Genomic DNA, 14,778 nt, shown 5'->3' with positions numbered 1-14,778 from the left:
TACATTCTATGGCACAGACTACTAATCACTAACTGAATTTCCTTTTCTTCTCAGGCCTTCAGCTATCCTACATTTCCCATCCTCCCTTGCAGTTAGATGTGACCATGTGTTTGAGTTCTAGCCAAAGGAATGTGAATGAAAGTGAAGTACCCATCACATCCAGGGTGACCTTTGGAGCTGCACCGTTAGCCCAGATCTCTAAATGACACCCTTATTGACCTGGACCCACACCCGGCTGTTGTCGGAGTGAGAAATAAACTTCTGTGTTTATTCAACGAGATTTTGGACTTTGTTACAGCAGTTAGCCTATCTTAACTAATACCTCTTCCCATGAATTTATGAGATTTGCCCCTTTTCTACAACCTTGTCAACACTTAGAATTATGCTTTGAAACTGTTCCCCGATTGTCAGTCTGAATTTATTGCTTTGATCTACTTTACTTTCTCGGGTTACTAGTGAGGTTAAGCCATCATTTCACATGTTTATTAATTTCCTCTTCTGTGAACTGCTTGTTTATATTGTAGAACACAATCATAGAAATATATAAAATTAATATAAATGAGAAAGGGAGTATTAATTAAAGGGCAACAATGAAGTAGGACACTTGGACTGAAAATATTTTTTGGTTATCCTGGCACTTCTCTTTGCTATTAAGAGAAGTAATGAAGAGAGAATATTTATAAACCCAGAAGCTAAACAATGATGTCACCTGCTATCTAATCAAATAGAAACAAGCTCAACTAAAACCGAAACTTAAATCCAATCAACTATAAGTGGCCGGTTCTCCAAAGACTCTCAGGGTTAAGCTTCTGTATTTGTTATTTATTAATCACCCCAAAACTTACTCTAAACACTGAGAACCTAGTTCCAGTAGTTCTGGGTTTTCTGTGGTATTTATATCTGCAAATACCATCTCCATCCGGCTCATTTTTTTTTTTCAGGTCTTTTATGTGGGTCACAGTTACAATGCAGCATAGGAGTGATAGTGGTGACCCTTGAGGTCCCTGACTTTAAAGATATTGTTTCTGATATTTTGCCAATACATTAGGTTTGTAAATTTTTTTTTAAAGATTTATTGATTTATTTGAGGGAGAGAGAGAGGCAGAGAGGGACTGAGGGAGGGAGAGTGAGTCCTAAGCAGACCCCAGGCTGAGCGTAGAACCTGACAAGGGGCTCCATCTCACAACTCTGAGATCGTGACCTGAGCCGAAACCAAGAGTTGAATGCTAAACCAACTGCACCACCCAGGCACCCACATCTGTAGATTTTTTAAAACATTATCTTTTATCGGGATAATACAACTCCCTAGAATACCCTAAGAGGTGTATTTAAAAAATCATTCTAGATGCTGAATTTTATCAAATGCTTTTCTACACCTATTGAGATGACCACACTATTTTCTCCTTTAATTTATTAATGTGGTAAATTGCATTAGATTTTCTTATAGTAAATTTCCTTGTATTCTTGGGTAAACTCCACTTGAGTAGAGCATCAACTATGATGCATTTTTTATACATTGCTGGATTCTTTTTATTAACATTTGACTTTGTATTTCACATCAATATTCATAAGTGAATTTCCTCCACAAGTATTGTTTCTCATTATATCTTGTTTGCCTATGGTATCTTAGCAATATAAAAGGAGTTAAGAGTTATCCCTCTTTATCTTTTATCTGAAACAGTTTAAGATAGGGGTTATGTTAATCCTTTGCCTCCCTCTCACTCCATTGTATGCACTGGACAAAGCCCCAGCTCCGGTTAAATCTGACTCTTTGCCTACTCTGGGGATGCACCTGTGCAGCTAACTGGGGCTGGAGAAAAACACAGCCATGCTGATGGAACTCACCGGAAATTAATGGCCCCAAAGCTATCCAACAATCATAATAGAAATCTTTGGTTTCCTCTAGAAAGGACTGTTTTATACCTGCTCCTCTCTCTTCAAGCCTCCAATAACTCCTCCCTGTCTGTACTCTCAGCTGACGACTGTGCCTTATGTTTCACTGAAAAAGTAGAAACAATCAAAAGAGAACATGGTACCCATGTACCCCGCCCTCCTTCTTGTTTTGATGGATAAACTATCTGTGCTCCTTTTTAAGGTCACCCATCACATGCGTGCATGCTACATTCCATCCCTCTCACTCACTCAAGGACTTTGCTCCAATGATTCTCATTCTGCCTCTCCTCAGTCTTCCTTGGCAGCTGCTCCTGATCTTCTGGATCTCTCCATTTTTGCAAAGCTCCTCTTCGAACATCTTTTCTCTGTCTATGCTCACTCCTGTGATCTCATCCAGCCTCATGACCTTTTAAACACCACATATATACCAATATAACTCCCAGATTTTTCTCTCCAGCTCAGACCCCTCCCTTTCCTCAAGACTCATATATTCAATTGCCTACTTGCCATTTCTACTTGGATGCCTCATGGGCACCTCAAACTTAATAAAAACTCCTTCTCTTTCTCCCCAAATTTGCTCCTCCACAATTTTCCCCATCTCAGCAAATGGCAATTCCGTCGTGCCGGTTGCTCAAGCCAAAACCCTAGAGTCATTCCTGACTTCTCTTTTTTCCACACCCCTTATGCCCAATCCACCAGTAAATCCTGTTGTCTCTACAAAACTTCCCCCGAATTCCACCACTTGCAGCAGTTTCCATTGCCACCACCCTTGTCTGAGCGATCATGCTCCAGCTGCTGAAGCTTCCTAATCAGTCACCCTGCTTTGCTTCGTGTCTGCTTTACAGACAATATTCTATGCCGCTGATGGAGTGATTCTTTTCCAACATTATTCGGATGTCACTCACTTGCTCAAAACCCTCTCATGGCTTCCCTTCCCACTCAAAAGCCAAATTCCTTCACCTTCGAAGATGAATGAATAAATAAGCCTCTGAATGTCCTCGGTCCTTGTCTGTAAACCCACCCTGGACTAGGATTTTTTGTGACTCAATCCATTTCTTTAACAGTTACAGGTCGAATTAGGATTTAATTTTTTCTTAACATGGCTAACATTAATCTTAGAAAACTGTCCATTTAACATTTCCAAATGTACTGCCAAAAAGTATTGATACTATTTTTCCATTTTCTCCTAATATTGTTTATTTGTCCCTCTTCCCCGGCTCCTAACAACCCTGCCAGAAGTTTGCCTATTTGTTAGTCTTTTCTAAAAAACAGCTTTTGGGGTACCTGGGTGGCTCAGTCAGTTGGTCAACTGCCTTTGGCTCGGGTCATGATCCCGGAGTCCTGGGATGGAGCCCCACATCGGGCTCCCTGCTCAGCGGGGAGTCTGCTTCTCCCTCTGCCCCTCCCCCTGCTCGTGCTCACGTTCTCTCTCTCAAATACATAAATAAAATCTTTAAAAAAATAAACAGCTTTTGGTTTTGTCAATCCTTATTGTGTTATCTTACACCAGTTTTTGCTCCTGTATGATTTCCTTTCTTCTGTTTTCTTGGCTGCACTGTTATCCTTTTCTCAATGAGTTCAGTAATCTTCAAATCTTTCTTCCTTTCTAATATATCAGAATATAAATTTCAAATCCCACTTTAGCTGTATCTCCTTTGTATTTGGAATGCTTCTGTTGTCATTCAGTTCTAGATATTTCATAATTTCCATTATAATTTCTTCTTAGAGATACATACACACCCATGACACATATATCCACGATCTATTTAGATAAATTTAGAAGTGGGCTTAGTAAGATTCCAAACGTACTTGGAGATTTAGCAGCTGTTTGTTATTGCTAACTTTCTTGCATTTTGGCAAAAACTCCGGTGTTCATAAAGTTGATTTTTCAGTATTTTTGAGACTTTTATACCCGAATTTGTCATCAATTTTTGAAAAACTTCGCAAGGTTGAAACAAATATGTATTTTCTATTGGTGGGGTGCAATTCTACGTATGTACACTTGATTTTGTTTCTTATGGTGCTCAAATTTTCTATGTCCTAATTATTTCTCTGCTTGACCTATTAGTATCTTAGGGGAGTATAAAAGTTCTTAGTATGATTATGGATTTCTTAACTTCTACAGTTAGGTCAAGTTTTGCTTCATATCAGTCAGAGTTGTATTCTGATTTAAAATTGCTTTATTTCCTTGAATTATCCTTTTATCATTTAGTAATAACTTTTATCCCTAATGAAATTTTTTAAAATTTCAAGATCTACTGTTTGACATTAGTATGCACACCAATTTCTTGTTTAGCATCTGCCTATATATCTTTTCTAAACTACTTTCAACCTTTGGGGGCAACTGGGTAGCTCAGTCAGTTAAGCATCGGACTCTTGATTTCAGCTCAGGTCATGATCTCAGGGTGATGAGATCGAGCCCCACCACAAACTCCATGCTCAGTGGGGAGTCTGCCTGGGATTCTCTCCCTCTCCCTCTGCCCCTACCCCTGCTTGCTCACTCTCTCTCTTTCTTGCTCTCTAAATAAATAATTTAAAAAAAAAAACTACTTTCAACTTTTGAATATCTTAAGGTTGTATCTCTCGCTTAAAAAAAAAAAAAAAGATTGAGCCCTGCGTCAGGCTCAATTTCATGACCCAGAGATCATGACCTGAGCTGAAACCAAGAGTCAACCACTTAACCGACTGAGCCACTCCAGTGGCCCAGGTTGTGTTTTTTATAAGCCACATATATCTTGGGGCACCTGGGTGGCTCAGTTGGTTAAGCATCTGCCTTCGGCTCAGGTCATGATCCCGGGGTCCTGGGATGGAGCCCCATGTCTGGCTCCCTGCTCAGTGGGGAGTCAGCTTCTCTCCCTCCCTGTGCCCCTCACCCCCACTCGTGCACAAGCTCTCGCTCTCAAATAAATTTTATAAAAACCACACATATCTTTAAAAAAATTTTTTTAATAATTTCTATTAGCTGATTAATTTAAGCATTTACATTCATTGTGATTACTAATTGCACTTATTTGATCTTGTTTTGTCCTTTGCTTACTTTTTTTTTTTAACTTCCCTCTCTCCCTAAGCACTCTTTTCCTTCCTTCTCTTGCAGTGATCAAATTTTCTTTATTTCTCCACTGTTTTAAAAGTCATACATTCCTGGGTAGGGGGAGGGTGAAACAGGTGATGGGGATTAGGGAGTGCACTTGTCATGGTGAGCACCAGGTGATGTATAGAAGTGTTGTATCACTGTATTGTACACCAGAAACTAATACTGTAAAAAAAAAAAAAAAAGCTATGCTTATGAGAAATTTTTTTTAAAAAGTTATATATTCCCTTCATGTTCAAGCATTACATACAAATTCTTGATTTAAATATATAATCTCTCTCCCCTTCTTAACGTGATAAAGGCCTAAGAATGCTTTAATCCACCTCCCATTCTTCTGCCATATTATTTCACAGTATTTAATTATATCTTTTTTAAACTTGCCCCAAATTAGTCTTTATTATTATTACTATTTGTTCCCTACTCCATGTTTTAGTTATCCATTCTTTTCATTTTAAATTCCATTGCCACTAAATAAGCAATACTTACTGTTCTGGTCTCTTATCTCTTTTTTATACCAAATAATCTGCAGTTAAAATTACTGCCTTGATCACCGTTTCTGATCCATATTCTTTTATCACTACTTTGTAACTTAACACTTTCGTTTATGAGCTTTCAAACAGAACTGATATTCAAAAAATGTACAAAGTTAGTATTATCTGGAGCAAAGTAAATCTAGGAATTTTTTTTCAGTCAATAATTATTTGAAGATAATCCCTAGAGTATATAATTATACTCTCTGTATACACAAAATCATATCTGCAAAAGGACCCTTTTATAAACATAGCTCTTTTCGTCTTTGCCTTAAAGATTTAAATAGTAATTAGTAGCAAATATATTTGGCAAATGACTAATGGAAAAAGTTGTTCTCTTTCACAGATACAGGAAAAGGAATTAGTTGACACGCTATTGCCTCTAACTGAAGAATTATGTTCGACATATTTAACACTAAATGATTTCCAACAAGTGAAATCAATTTAAAAAGCACATCAGGGGCACCTGGGTGGCTCAGTTAAGCATCTGACTCGGCCCAGCTCAAGATCTCAGGGTCCTGGGATGGAGTGCCTCCCGCTCTGCTGGCTCCGTGCTCGGCAGGGAGTCTCTTTCTCCCTCTCCCTCTGCCCCTCTCCCCGCTCAGCTCATGCTCATGCTCATGCTCCCTCTCCCTCCCTCCCGCTCTCAAATAAATAAATACTCTTTTAAAAAATAAAAAAATAAAAAGCAAATCAAACAGTTCAGAGCTTGTATCAGCTGACACTGAAAAATACCTCATAAACATCGGCATGTATCTACAGGAGATGGGGAGATATAGCATAAATTTTAGAAACCACCAGTCCAGCTCGTTCATTTTTTTATGGTCGAATATGCATAAAATTGCCCATTCATTTTTAGAGTGGTTAGGTGACCTAAGATCACTCATAAAGATGATGGGACCTTAAATGGATTAAGGATCTGCAACTGTGAAGACTAGCTGTTGGGGCAGGATGGGGGGAGGGGGATAGGAGTGCGAGTCTGCATGGGATTTCCCAGCAGCCTTGTGCTTGGAGGATTCCGCTTTGCCACAAGAGTAAAGACGGTAAATGAGAGCTTCTCACCAACTACCCCCCAAATAAATACAACTAAAGGCTGAGACACCTTTTTTTTTAATCATTAAAATGTTGGAGAGGAAAGTCCAACACTGCAAATTTGCTTTAATAAGACAGTTCTTTTGCTCCTGAGAGAAGGCAAGCCTGGATCAATGGCTGGACAGTAGGATGGCTCAGAGCCTGTTGGAAGTATTTTATCAACAAGGACTTAATGGTGCCTTTCATGTGCCAGGAACACTGCTTAAGACAAAAGGAACAAAACTGATGAGGCCTCTGTGCTTAAGGACCTCACTGCATCAATGGGGAGACATAATTATGTTTATAGACTAGAAAGCAATTAGTAGTTGTACCAAGGCCTTCAGGAAAGGGAGTAACATGGCCCACGCTGGTGAGGTGAGGACATGTGGCCTATGTCAAAGTCATAACACCACCAACAGCACTATTTACTGATTGCCTCCTGGGTGCCAGGCAACGTGCTAGGCACTAACTTTTTCTTCACAATACCTCAGTGGAGATAGGTGTTACTGTCCCCATTTTACAGATGAGGTCATGGACTTGAGAGGTTAAGGCTAACATGTCATTCAAGGCAGAGCTGGGCACACAAACACAGGTGTGACACAAGAACCAAGCTTCATCAGTTCTCCTTACAGCCCCTTCCCTCACAGTAAGGAAGGGGAAAACCTTTGAACTTGAATTTTAAAACAATTTATAGATGTAATTATAATATACTACAAAGAGGATGGCAAAAAGTAACCACAATTTGCCTGCCTACTCCTTTTTTAATTCTCAACGTCATCTCTTCTAGGACTCCATCCTGGCTCCCCAAACTGGGTTTAGCTCCCCAAATAAGGATCACAGTCCTTCATGTGCAATCTTAAAAGCCAATAAGTTCTGGAAATCTAAAGGGTTTTCATAAGTTTGCAGCAAGCTTGGTGACAAAAGGTGACCTGAACAGACGTGAAACTATTTTAAGTCTTTACTTTTCCTACTCAGTGTGAATATTCACAATCGGATGTGAGAAAAATGTGTTTAAGGGATGGTGCCCACTGCAGTTATTATAGAATACATATGTGTATTACACCTTTCTAAAATCCAAACATTTCTGACTTGCAAACCACATCTGGCCCCAAGGATCTCAAAGGACTCTGGAACTATACCCTATGCATAAATCTCATTGCACTACACGCATTTATTCTTCTTTGTAAGCCAAGCACCTAACAGAGTGTCTTGCATATAATAGGTACACAATAAATATTTCATGAATGAAGAAATAAGACTGAGAAATTGGCTAAGAAGGGAAAATGGTCAGTGGCTTGGGAATGACTATGGTTCCCGACTTGTAGGCTGAGCCTCTAACCATGGAATGCTACTTCCTTCTCGAACATGGAGGTCCTATTAATAGTTGCTGCTGAGGGAAAGGGACAGAGCTGCTGTCTTCACTAGGAATAAAAATAGTCCAGGGGGTCTTACATGATGGGCCCACATATAACTTTAGGCCAGTAATATAGAACAGCAAGCATATTCATACCTCAGACCACATGGGCAGCCTCATAGGTCCCCCTTGAACTTGGGAGCAGAAGACCTGCGTTTGGCCCTGACCCTACTACATGCGGTAAGCCTTTTGGCCTGTAGTTTTCTCATCTGTAAAATATCAACCAGAGTAACCCCTAAGGCCTTCACACGTGGGTCTCTAACAAGGTAACTCATGGGAGGGGCAGCAGCAGTTGCCCTACACTCTGGAGGAGCAGGATACAAACCTCCGGAGGTTCTTCACTCCTGTCTACTGCCCCGGCAGTCCCGAGTTCACTGTCCCCGTTCAGTGAGCTCTGTCCAACCTATACACACCTCCTCTCTCACCCCAAAACAGCACGGTCGAAGCAAAAAGACGCATTTTTGTACCCAGGGCACCAGGGGGGGCTCTGTCTTCGATCTCAAACAGAGGTGGTCCCCTGAAAGAGGATGGGGTGGAATGGGGGTGCGGCCAGCAAGCACTGGATTTAAGGAGCAAACCTCCTAAATGCAAAGTCTCAGGACCGGGAGGAGATTGGGTAGGAGAATAAGTGCCGCGAGAGGGCAGCTCGGGTGGTCCTTCCTTACCTGGTAGCACAGGATGGTTTGTTGGACCAGCCGCGCGTAGCCATCCAGGCGGACCCCGGAATTGCTCCTGCTCCTCATCTCCGCGTGCTGCCGGGGCCTCAGCGCCCGACGGGCTGTGCAGAGGTGGGACGCCCGAACTGCGGCCGCCGAGCGGGCCTGGTTCCCAAACACGCACAGCCTCGGTTAGTTCCTGGGACAGTGCCCGGCGGTGGGAGGTCAAGACTTTTTTAAATGAAAGAACCAAAGTATGATTGGAAAACAAGCCAACCAGAGTTTCGCTCCTCCGCAAGGCGCGGGGGCGGTGATGGGGGCAGGCGCTAAGGCGGCCCCTCCCTGACCAGGCCCGCCGCACTCTCGACACCCGCTCGTCCCGGACAGCCCCGCGGAAGACGCGAGGAACGGAGTTCAAGGACGGGAGACAACGACGACCCCGTCGGGCCTTTTTCACCTTAAAGCCGTCTGCAGGAGGCCCCGGGGCGGGCCGTCAACCGAGCCTACAGGCCTGCAGCAACCCACTTGCCGCCCCGCCCCCCGGCCCCGCCCCCGCCGCGGAACGCAGCCCTCGGAGTCGCGGCTCGAGGGGGAAAGAAAAGGGGGTGGCCCACAGGAGGAGCGGACCACTTGGCTCCGGGCGGGAACCAAATTGCCTCCCTGAGCCCCTTATCTCCCCGCCGGCTGCCGACCCCAGGGGAAGCTAGAGAAACAGGCCCTTCCGCAGTGACCACCTGGACGCCCTTGAGCCCGCCCCAGGCCCCACCTCTGGATCCGCCTCCGGCTCCGCCCCGTCGCTGAGCGGAACCGAAGCGGGGCCTGGGTTACAAGGTAAGGGGACCGCTTCGCCAGAGGCCCAGAACGCCCCTAATAAGGTCGCTTGTGGCCCCGCCCCGTCCTGAGATGAGCTCGCAACCGCGTCCGTGACCCCGCCCCCCGCAGCGGAGCGGAACTCGCGGAGTCAGGGAGATAAAGGACGGGTTCCAGGGCTCCTCCGGGAATTGCCGTGAGGCCCCGGGGATGGTCAGCCAACCTCACCGGCGGCGGGAGAAGTAGGCCCGCCCACCGCGGCGACTGGGTTGGCCGCCGGCCAGGATCATAATTCTGTACCCGGCCGCTTCTCCACCGCCGAGCGGAAGCCAAGTAGTGGGGCCCCTCAGGGAAGGAAAGGGGGCGGTCGGGGCAGGGTCCCCTAGCCGCACCCTTCTTCCCCCCTTCGGCTCTTGTAGCCCCTGCCCCTGATGACCTCTCTCGAAGTCAGGCCTGCAGTCCACCTCCTACAGGCCTACTACTTGAAACTGGCATTTTTGCAGCGGCTAATTACCTACAGTTCACAGTCTTTGACCCAGTGTTCATTTTCCAACTAAATTTGTTCCACTGGACAGCTCGGCTAATGTAATTTTCAGAAGCCCTCTGCTAGTCTCCATGCATTTACTGTGTGCTTGACCTAGTAGGCCGCCCCTCCTCCTCGCCTATCTGAAGCCTTTTTTTTTTTTTAAGATTGTATTTATTGATTTGAAAGAGAGAATGAGCCAGGGAGAAAGGCAGAGGGAGAGGGGTAAGCAGACTCCTCCCTAAGCAGGGAGCCCGACGAGGGGCTCGATCCAGTAACACTGTGATCACGACCTGAGTTGAAGGCAGCCGCTTAACCTTAACCGACTGAGCCACCCAGGCGCCCCTGAAGCCTATCCTTTAAGAGCCAACTCAGGGGACGCCTGGCTGGCTCAGCTGGTTAAGCAGCTGCCTTCAGCTCAGGTCATGATCCCAGTGTTCCGGGATCAAGTCCTGCATCGGGCTCCCCGGAGCCTGCTTCTCCCTCTCCCTCTGCCTGCCACTCCTCCTGCTTGTGCGTGCTCTCTCTGACAAATAAGATAAATAAATAAATAAATAAAATCTTAAAACAAAAAAAGCCAACTCAGTTCTACCCTCCTAGAAGCCCTCCCCGGTTCTCTGAATTGCCAGATAATTTCTTCATAAGAACCTAAGTTTTGGAGTCAGTGCAAATTAAATTCAAATTCTGGTTCTGCCATTGACAAGTGTTATGAGCTTTAGCATGCCATTGCAGCAGTTTGAAATTCAACGTTCTCATCTGTAAAATGGGGATAATAGCACCTACGTCATAGGGTGGCTAACATCAAGGGATGAATGTAAACCACTTAGCAGCATACCTAGCTCATAGAAAAGTACTTCATAAATCACAGCTGTTTTCATCTATCATTTGACAATGTATTGCCTCATGTTATTTTCGTTTTCAGATGAGGCATGCTTTTCTAACTGGATTGTAAGATACTCATTCAAACAGCCTTTGAGGGGCGCCTGGGTAGCTCAGTTGGTTAAGGGCCAGCTCTTGGTTTTTGATCCAGCTGTGATCTCAGGGTGTTGAGATCCGGCCCTCCCTCCCCCACCCCAGGGCTCCAAGCTCGGTGTGATAAGTCTGCTTAGGACAGTCTCTCCCTCTCCCTCCTCCCCTGCGTTCTCTCGTTCATAAATATCTTTTTTTAATAAAAGTTTTGGGGCGCCTGGGTGGCTCAGTGGGTTAAGTGTCTGCCTTCGGCTCAGGTCATGATCCCGGGGTCCTGGATTGAGCCCTGTGTCGGGCTCTCTGCTCAGCGGAGAGCCTGCTTCTCCCTCTCCCTGCCGCTCCGCCTCCCTGTGCACTCTCCCTCAAATAAATTAAAAAAAAAAAAAAAAAAAAGTCTTTGAAATCTCCTGCCACGTCTGCAACAGTGTTGAGCTCAGTGTTGAATGAATGAAAGAAAATCAGTCCTGCGAACTGGGACCTTAACTAAATTCACTTTAGAAATTCCATACCATAAATCTATGTCACTCAACTAAAGCACCAAGCCCCACATAATGTCACATACTTTTTTTCTTACTATTGGCTCTTAAATTATGCAGCATTCCATGTGATGTGCCTCCATGCAGAATTTGCAATGATCTAAGGGTAAATAAAATTAGACATTAAGTTATCACCATTAACTCTTTTGGAATGGGAATATGTACTCTTACCAGAACTCATATATTCTGCATCAAAAAGCTGGGATGGGATCATTGCTTCATTACCATTACTGTTCACACTGAATGCTTCTTCAAGAGTTCATTTTGCTGCCATGGGGGAAATACCTAATAACCTTTGCTCATTACCTGGCATTTCCATCCAGTATAGAAACATTTTCAGTTTATCTCATTCTTGGTGAATTCTCCTATGCACACATACACCCCTTTTGGTGTATAACTAGCCTATAGCGTATAGCTTTGGTCCATGCTTTAATGAATATTATCTTAGCTATATTTTTCCATAAGCTTGAAATTCCAGGATAAAACCAAGAAGCAAAGCTACTACTTTTTAGCTTTTAAATTTCCATGCATATTTTGGACCATAAGCTGTGCTATATGAAAATCAGACTCATATCTTAGTATCCCTATGTCCCTAAGATACAAGACTTCCATATCTTGGTTTCTATATCCACGAAGCCTTTCTCTGGCTGTGATCCAATAGACAGAAACCTGTCTCCAAAGTCATTTCTCAAATATTTGTCAAGAATCAGATATGGAACATGACGGGGTATGTTGTTGTTTTTGAAGTAGATTCATGGTCTTTGTAGACATGAAAGCCCAAAACTGGACTCTAGGGTCCATACAGGACTTCTGTGACCTCATCCAGAGGGTCTGCCTCATTGTCCTCCCATAGGGGCTCGGGTCAACGAAGTTCCCAGGGAGCCCCATGTCATCAACCAAGGTAGAAACCATCCAATGTTTCTTCTGGAAGGCTCAAATTTTTGACCCTAAGGAAAAGCACCCCATCTTTGACACCAAGAAGAGGGTCCATTCTGAATGAATTTTCTGAAAAGAGCTAATGTGCCAAATTCTGTTATTTCTATGACAATCAAATCTTTGTTGACTGGAGATCATTTTCATTGCAATGTTTTAAAGAATGTACAATTTGTCTCTGTTCCAGATTCCTGTCGCTAGTTTGAGACTAAGACGTAAAGAATAGAAACATCAGAGAGTGTAAGATTTCCTCTCAGTGAAGAATATACAGATATATTTAAAAGAATATATTCTGGAAGAATGTATTCAATTTTTGTTTGCCTCAACATTTTGATGCTGTACCTAGAGAAAAGGAAAAGGAATCTACTGACAAAAATTCTGCCCACTCAAGATTATGTTTTTATGTCCACCCAGTCTTTCCTTTTTCCTGTCCTTCAGACTCCAACTGCATCAATTGGAGCTGAGCAGAGACAAACTGAATAGTCCTTAAAATGCTGTTATGGAGAAAAAAATAACACACTAGTCCATTCAGTAAAATGTTCATTTAGTAAAATAGCCCTTTGTCAAAATGGTCTTCAAACTAACCTGCTTTCTAGGTGACCTCATTAGATATACACCAGTATCCCAAATGAAGCCATTTCACCATTTTTGCTGAGACTAGTCCCGATGCTGCTCCCTGAAGTTAAGAGTTACTCTGTGGGATTAATGATTGCAGTGTGTTTTGGGGAAAAACTCGAATGTTCTGAAGAAATTCTTCAAATACTGGTCACTGCTGTGATGCTCCTTGCCTCCTCATACTAGCACTTCTGTCTCCTTCAGTGGAGTCTCAGATTGTGAGACCAATTTTAAACTCAAAGAAGGATGCTTCTCAGGAACATTCTCTCTGTCCTGCCCCTTATGTGTGTGAAGTAAAGAAAAAAAAAAAAAAATAGACAAGAGAATTTGGCTTAAGGACCACAACCCAGACACAAAACACAAAAGGGAAAATAAGGGGGCATGGACAGAATCTAAAGAACACTGGACACTGTGCATCCTTTGGTGTACACTTTGATTATATCATCTCCAGGAGATTTGGTCTGTGAGATCTCAGGTTATCTCACCACCTTCCTCATCAATTTAATCCTCAACGTCTTTGAGGCAGCTGAGCATCACAGGAGCGATTGCTCAAAGACTTGTTATAGAATCAAGGCCAGCTTCCCCCGTTTGTGGCTCCCCTATACTAATCAGCTCCCCAGAAATCCCTAACCCTGTCCTCACCTTCTTGAAATCCTACTGTTCAATGCTGTGGATGCAGAGACATGGACGGGGGGGATCCAAATCTGGGGCTGTGAAGGCCAATGGCAACATGTGTTAAGGAGGGAATCTTGAAAGCGTGAGGGGAAAATGAAGAAGAGACCTCAGAAACTGATCTCGTGGGGAAGAACCTTGCTCTAACCTCACAATCACTGTGTGTCCGCTATTTGCCAGAAGACGTTACCGTCACGTCCCTCGTAGCCCACTCACATGCCGCGTCGCCGGGGCAAGAGATCCCAGGCACCTTCCCTCAGTGAAAGCTTTCAAACTCAAAGGAATGAACTACAAATTTATTTTGGCGATCTTAACATTTTTGTCGATTTTAACATAAATACAAGACAATTAAATAAATCAGAGAAGAAATCTTGCAAAGGCAAATCAGCACTCACAGAAGTGTATTACATTATTATTGTGGTTAGTCGGGGATACAACATTCACTTGAAATATATGCAAGGGAACCATAGTGAAAGATCTAACTACAGGGTTTTGCAAGGTTCCTAATCAGGACACACTTGAGGCTTTGCTCAGGCAGCTTAGCTATAGGCGGGAAGCAAGATAAACCCTCTATAACTAGGAGCAATCAGGGTTTGATACACATGGAAACAATAGCACTGCGGGACTGTTCACGTTCCCAACAGCTGCTCCCCCTTGTCACTATACATTCTTCAAGACTTGACACCTTTTAAAAAATAATTATAGCTCTGGCCGGGCCAGAGGGTACCACTCCTAACAACTAAAGTACTATGCAGTCGCCTTTTAAAGAAGAGCAATATAATTTTTTTTTTCCTCATATACATCTCCTTCAAAAAGGAATCCTACTCTACTCCCCTTCTCTGAAAGGCTCTGGGGATTTGAGAAGCGGCAGTGTATGTATCTCCTCCACATTCACAATTTTCCTGATCACAGCTCCATCCTTCTCCATGGCCAAGGTACCAAGCTAAACATCTTGGTGCAGATTCCATTCCCTGGTGATTAGGGATGAGGTCAGGAGATGAGTGTTGGGATTGGGTGCCACAGATGGCTGTACTCGTGGTGCCCTGCACAAAAGTGCACCCAGGA

At 43.6% G+C, this 14,778-nt stretch overlaps 1 protein-coding gene and 1 long non-coding RNA gene across 8 annotated transcripts in view; one reads left to right on the top strand and one right to left on the bottom strand.

Annotated features, from left to right (window-relative positions):
- PHKA2 (phosphorylase kinase regulatory subunit alpha 2) overlaps positions 1–9,531 on the bottom strand; it is a 74,198-nt gene extending 64,667 nt beyond the window's left edge. For 2 of the 7 annotated variants that reach the window (XM_027607779.2, XM_027607782.2), the window contains exon 1: positions 8,665–9,156. In XM_027607779.2, the coding sequence (XP_027463580.1) occupies positions 8,665–8,742 (78 nt within the window). In that variant the 5' untranslated portion in view covers positions 8,743–9,156. Of the gene's footprint in view, positions 1–8,664; positions 9,157–9,421 lie in introns of those variants that run through there. The other 5 variants (XM_027607776.1, XM_027607783.2, XM_027607777.2 and 2 more) reach the window with 5 other exon arrangements.
- LOC113930585 overlaps positions 9,327–14,778 on the top strand; it is a 31,662-nt gene continuing 26,210 nt past the window's right edge. The window contains exon 1 of the long non-coding RNA XR_003522537.2: positions 9,327–9,486. This is a non-coding gene — a long non-coding RNA (uncharacterized LOC113930585). The remainder of the gene's footprint in view (positions 9,487–14,778) is intronic.

The sequence above is a fragment of the Zalophus californianus genome, chromosome X (genome assembly GCF_009762305.2).
Source record: "Zalophus californianus isolate mZalCal1 chromosome X, mZalCal1.pri.v2, whole genome shotgun sequence".
Lineage (NCBI taxonomy): Eukaryota > Metazoa > Chordata > Mammalia > Carnivora > Otariidae > Zalophus > Zalophus californianus.
The sequence above is the reverse complement of the archived record's forward strand: the minus strand, read 5'-3'. Positions and strand labels throughout refer to the sequence as shown.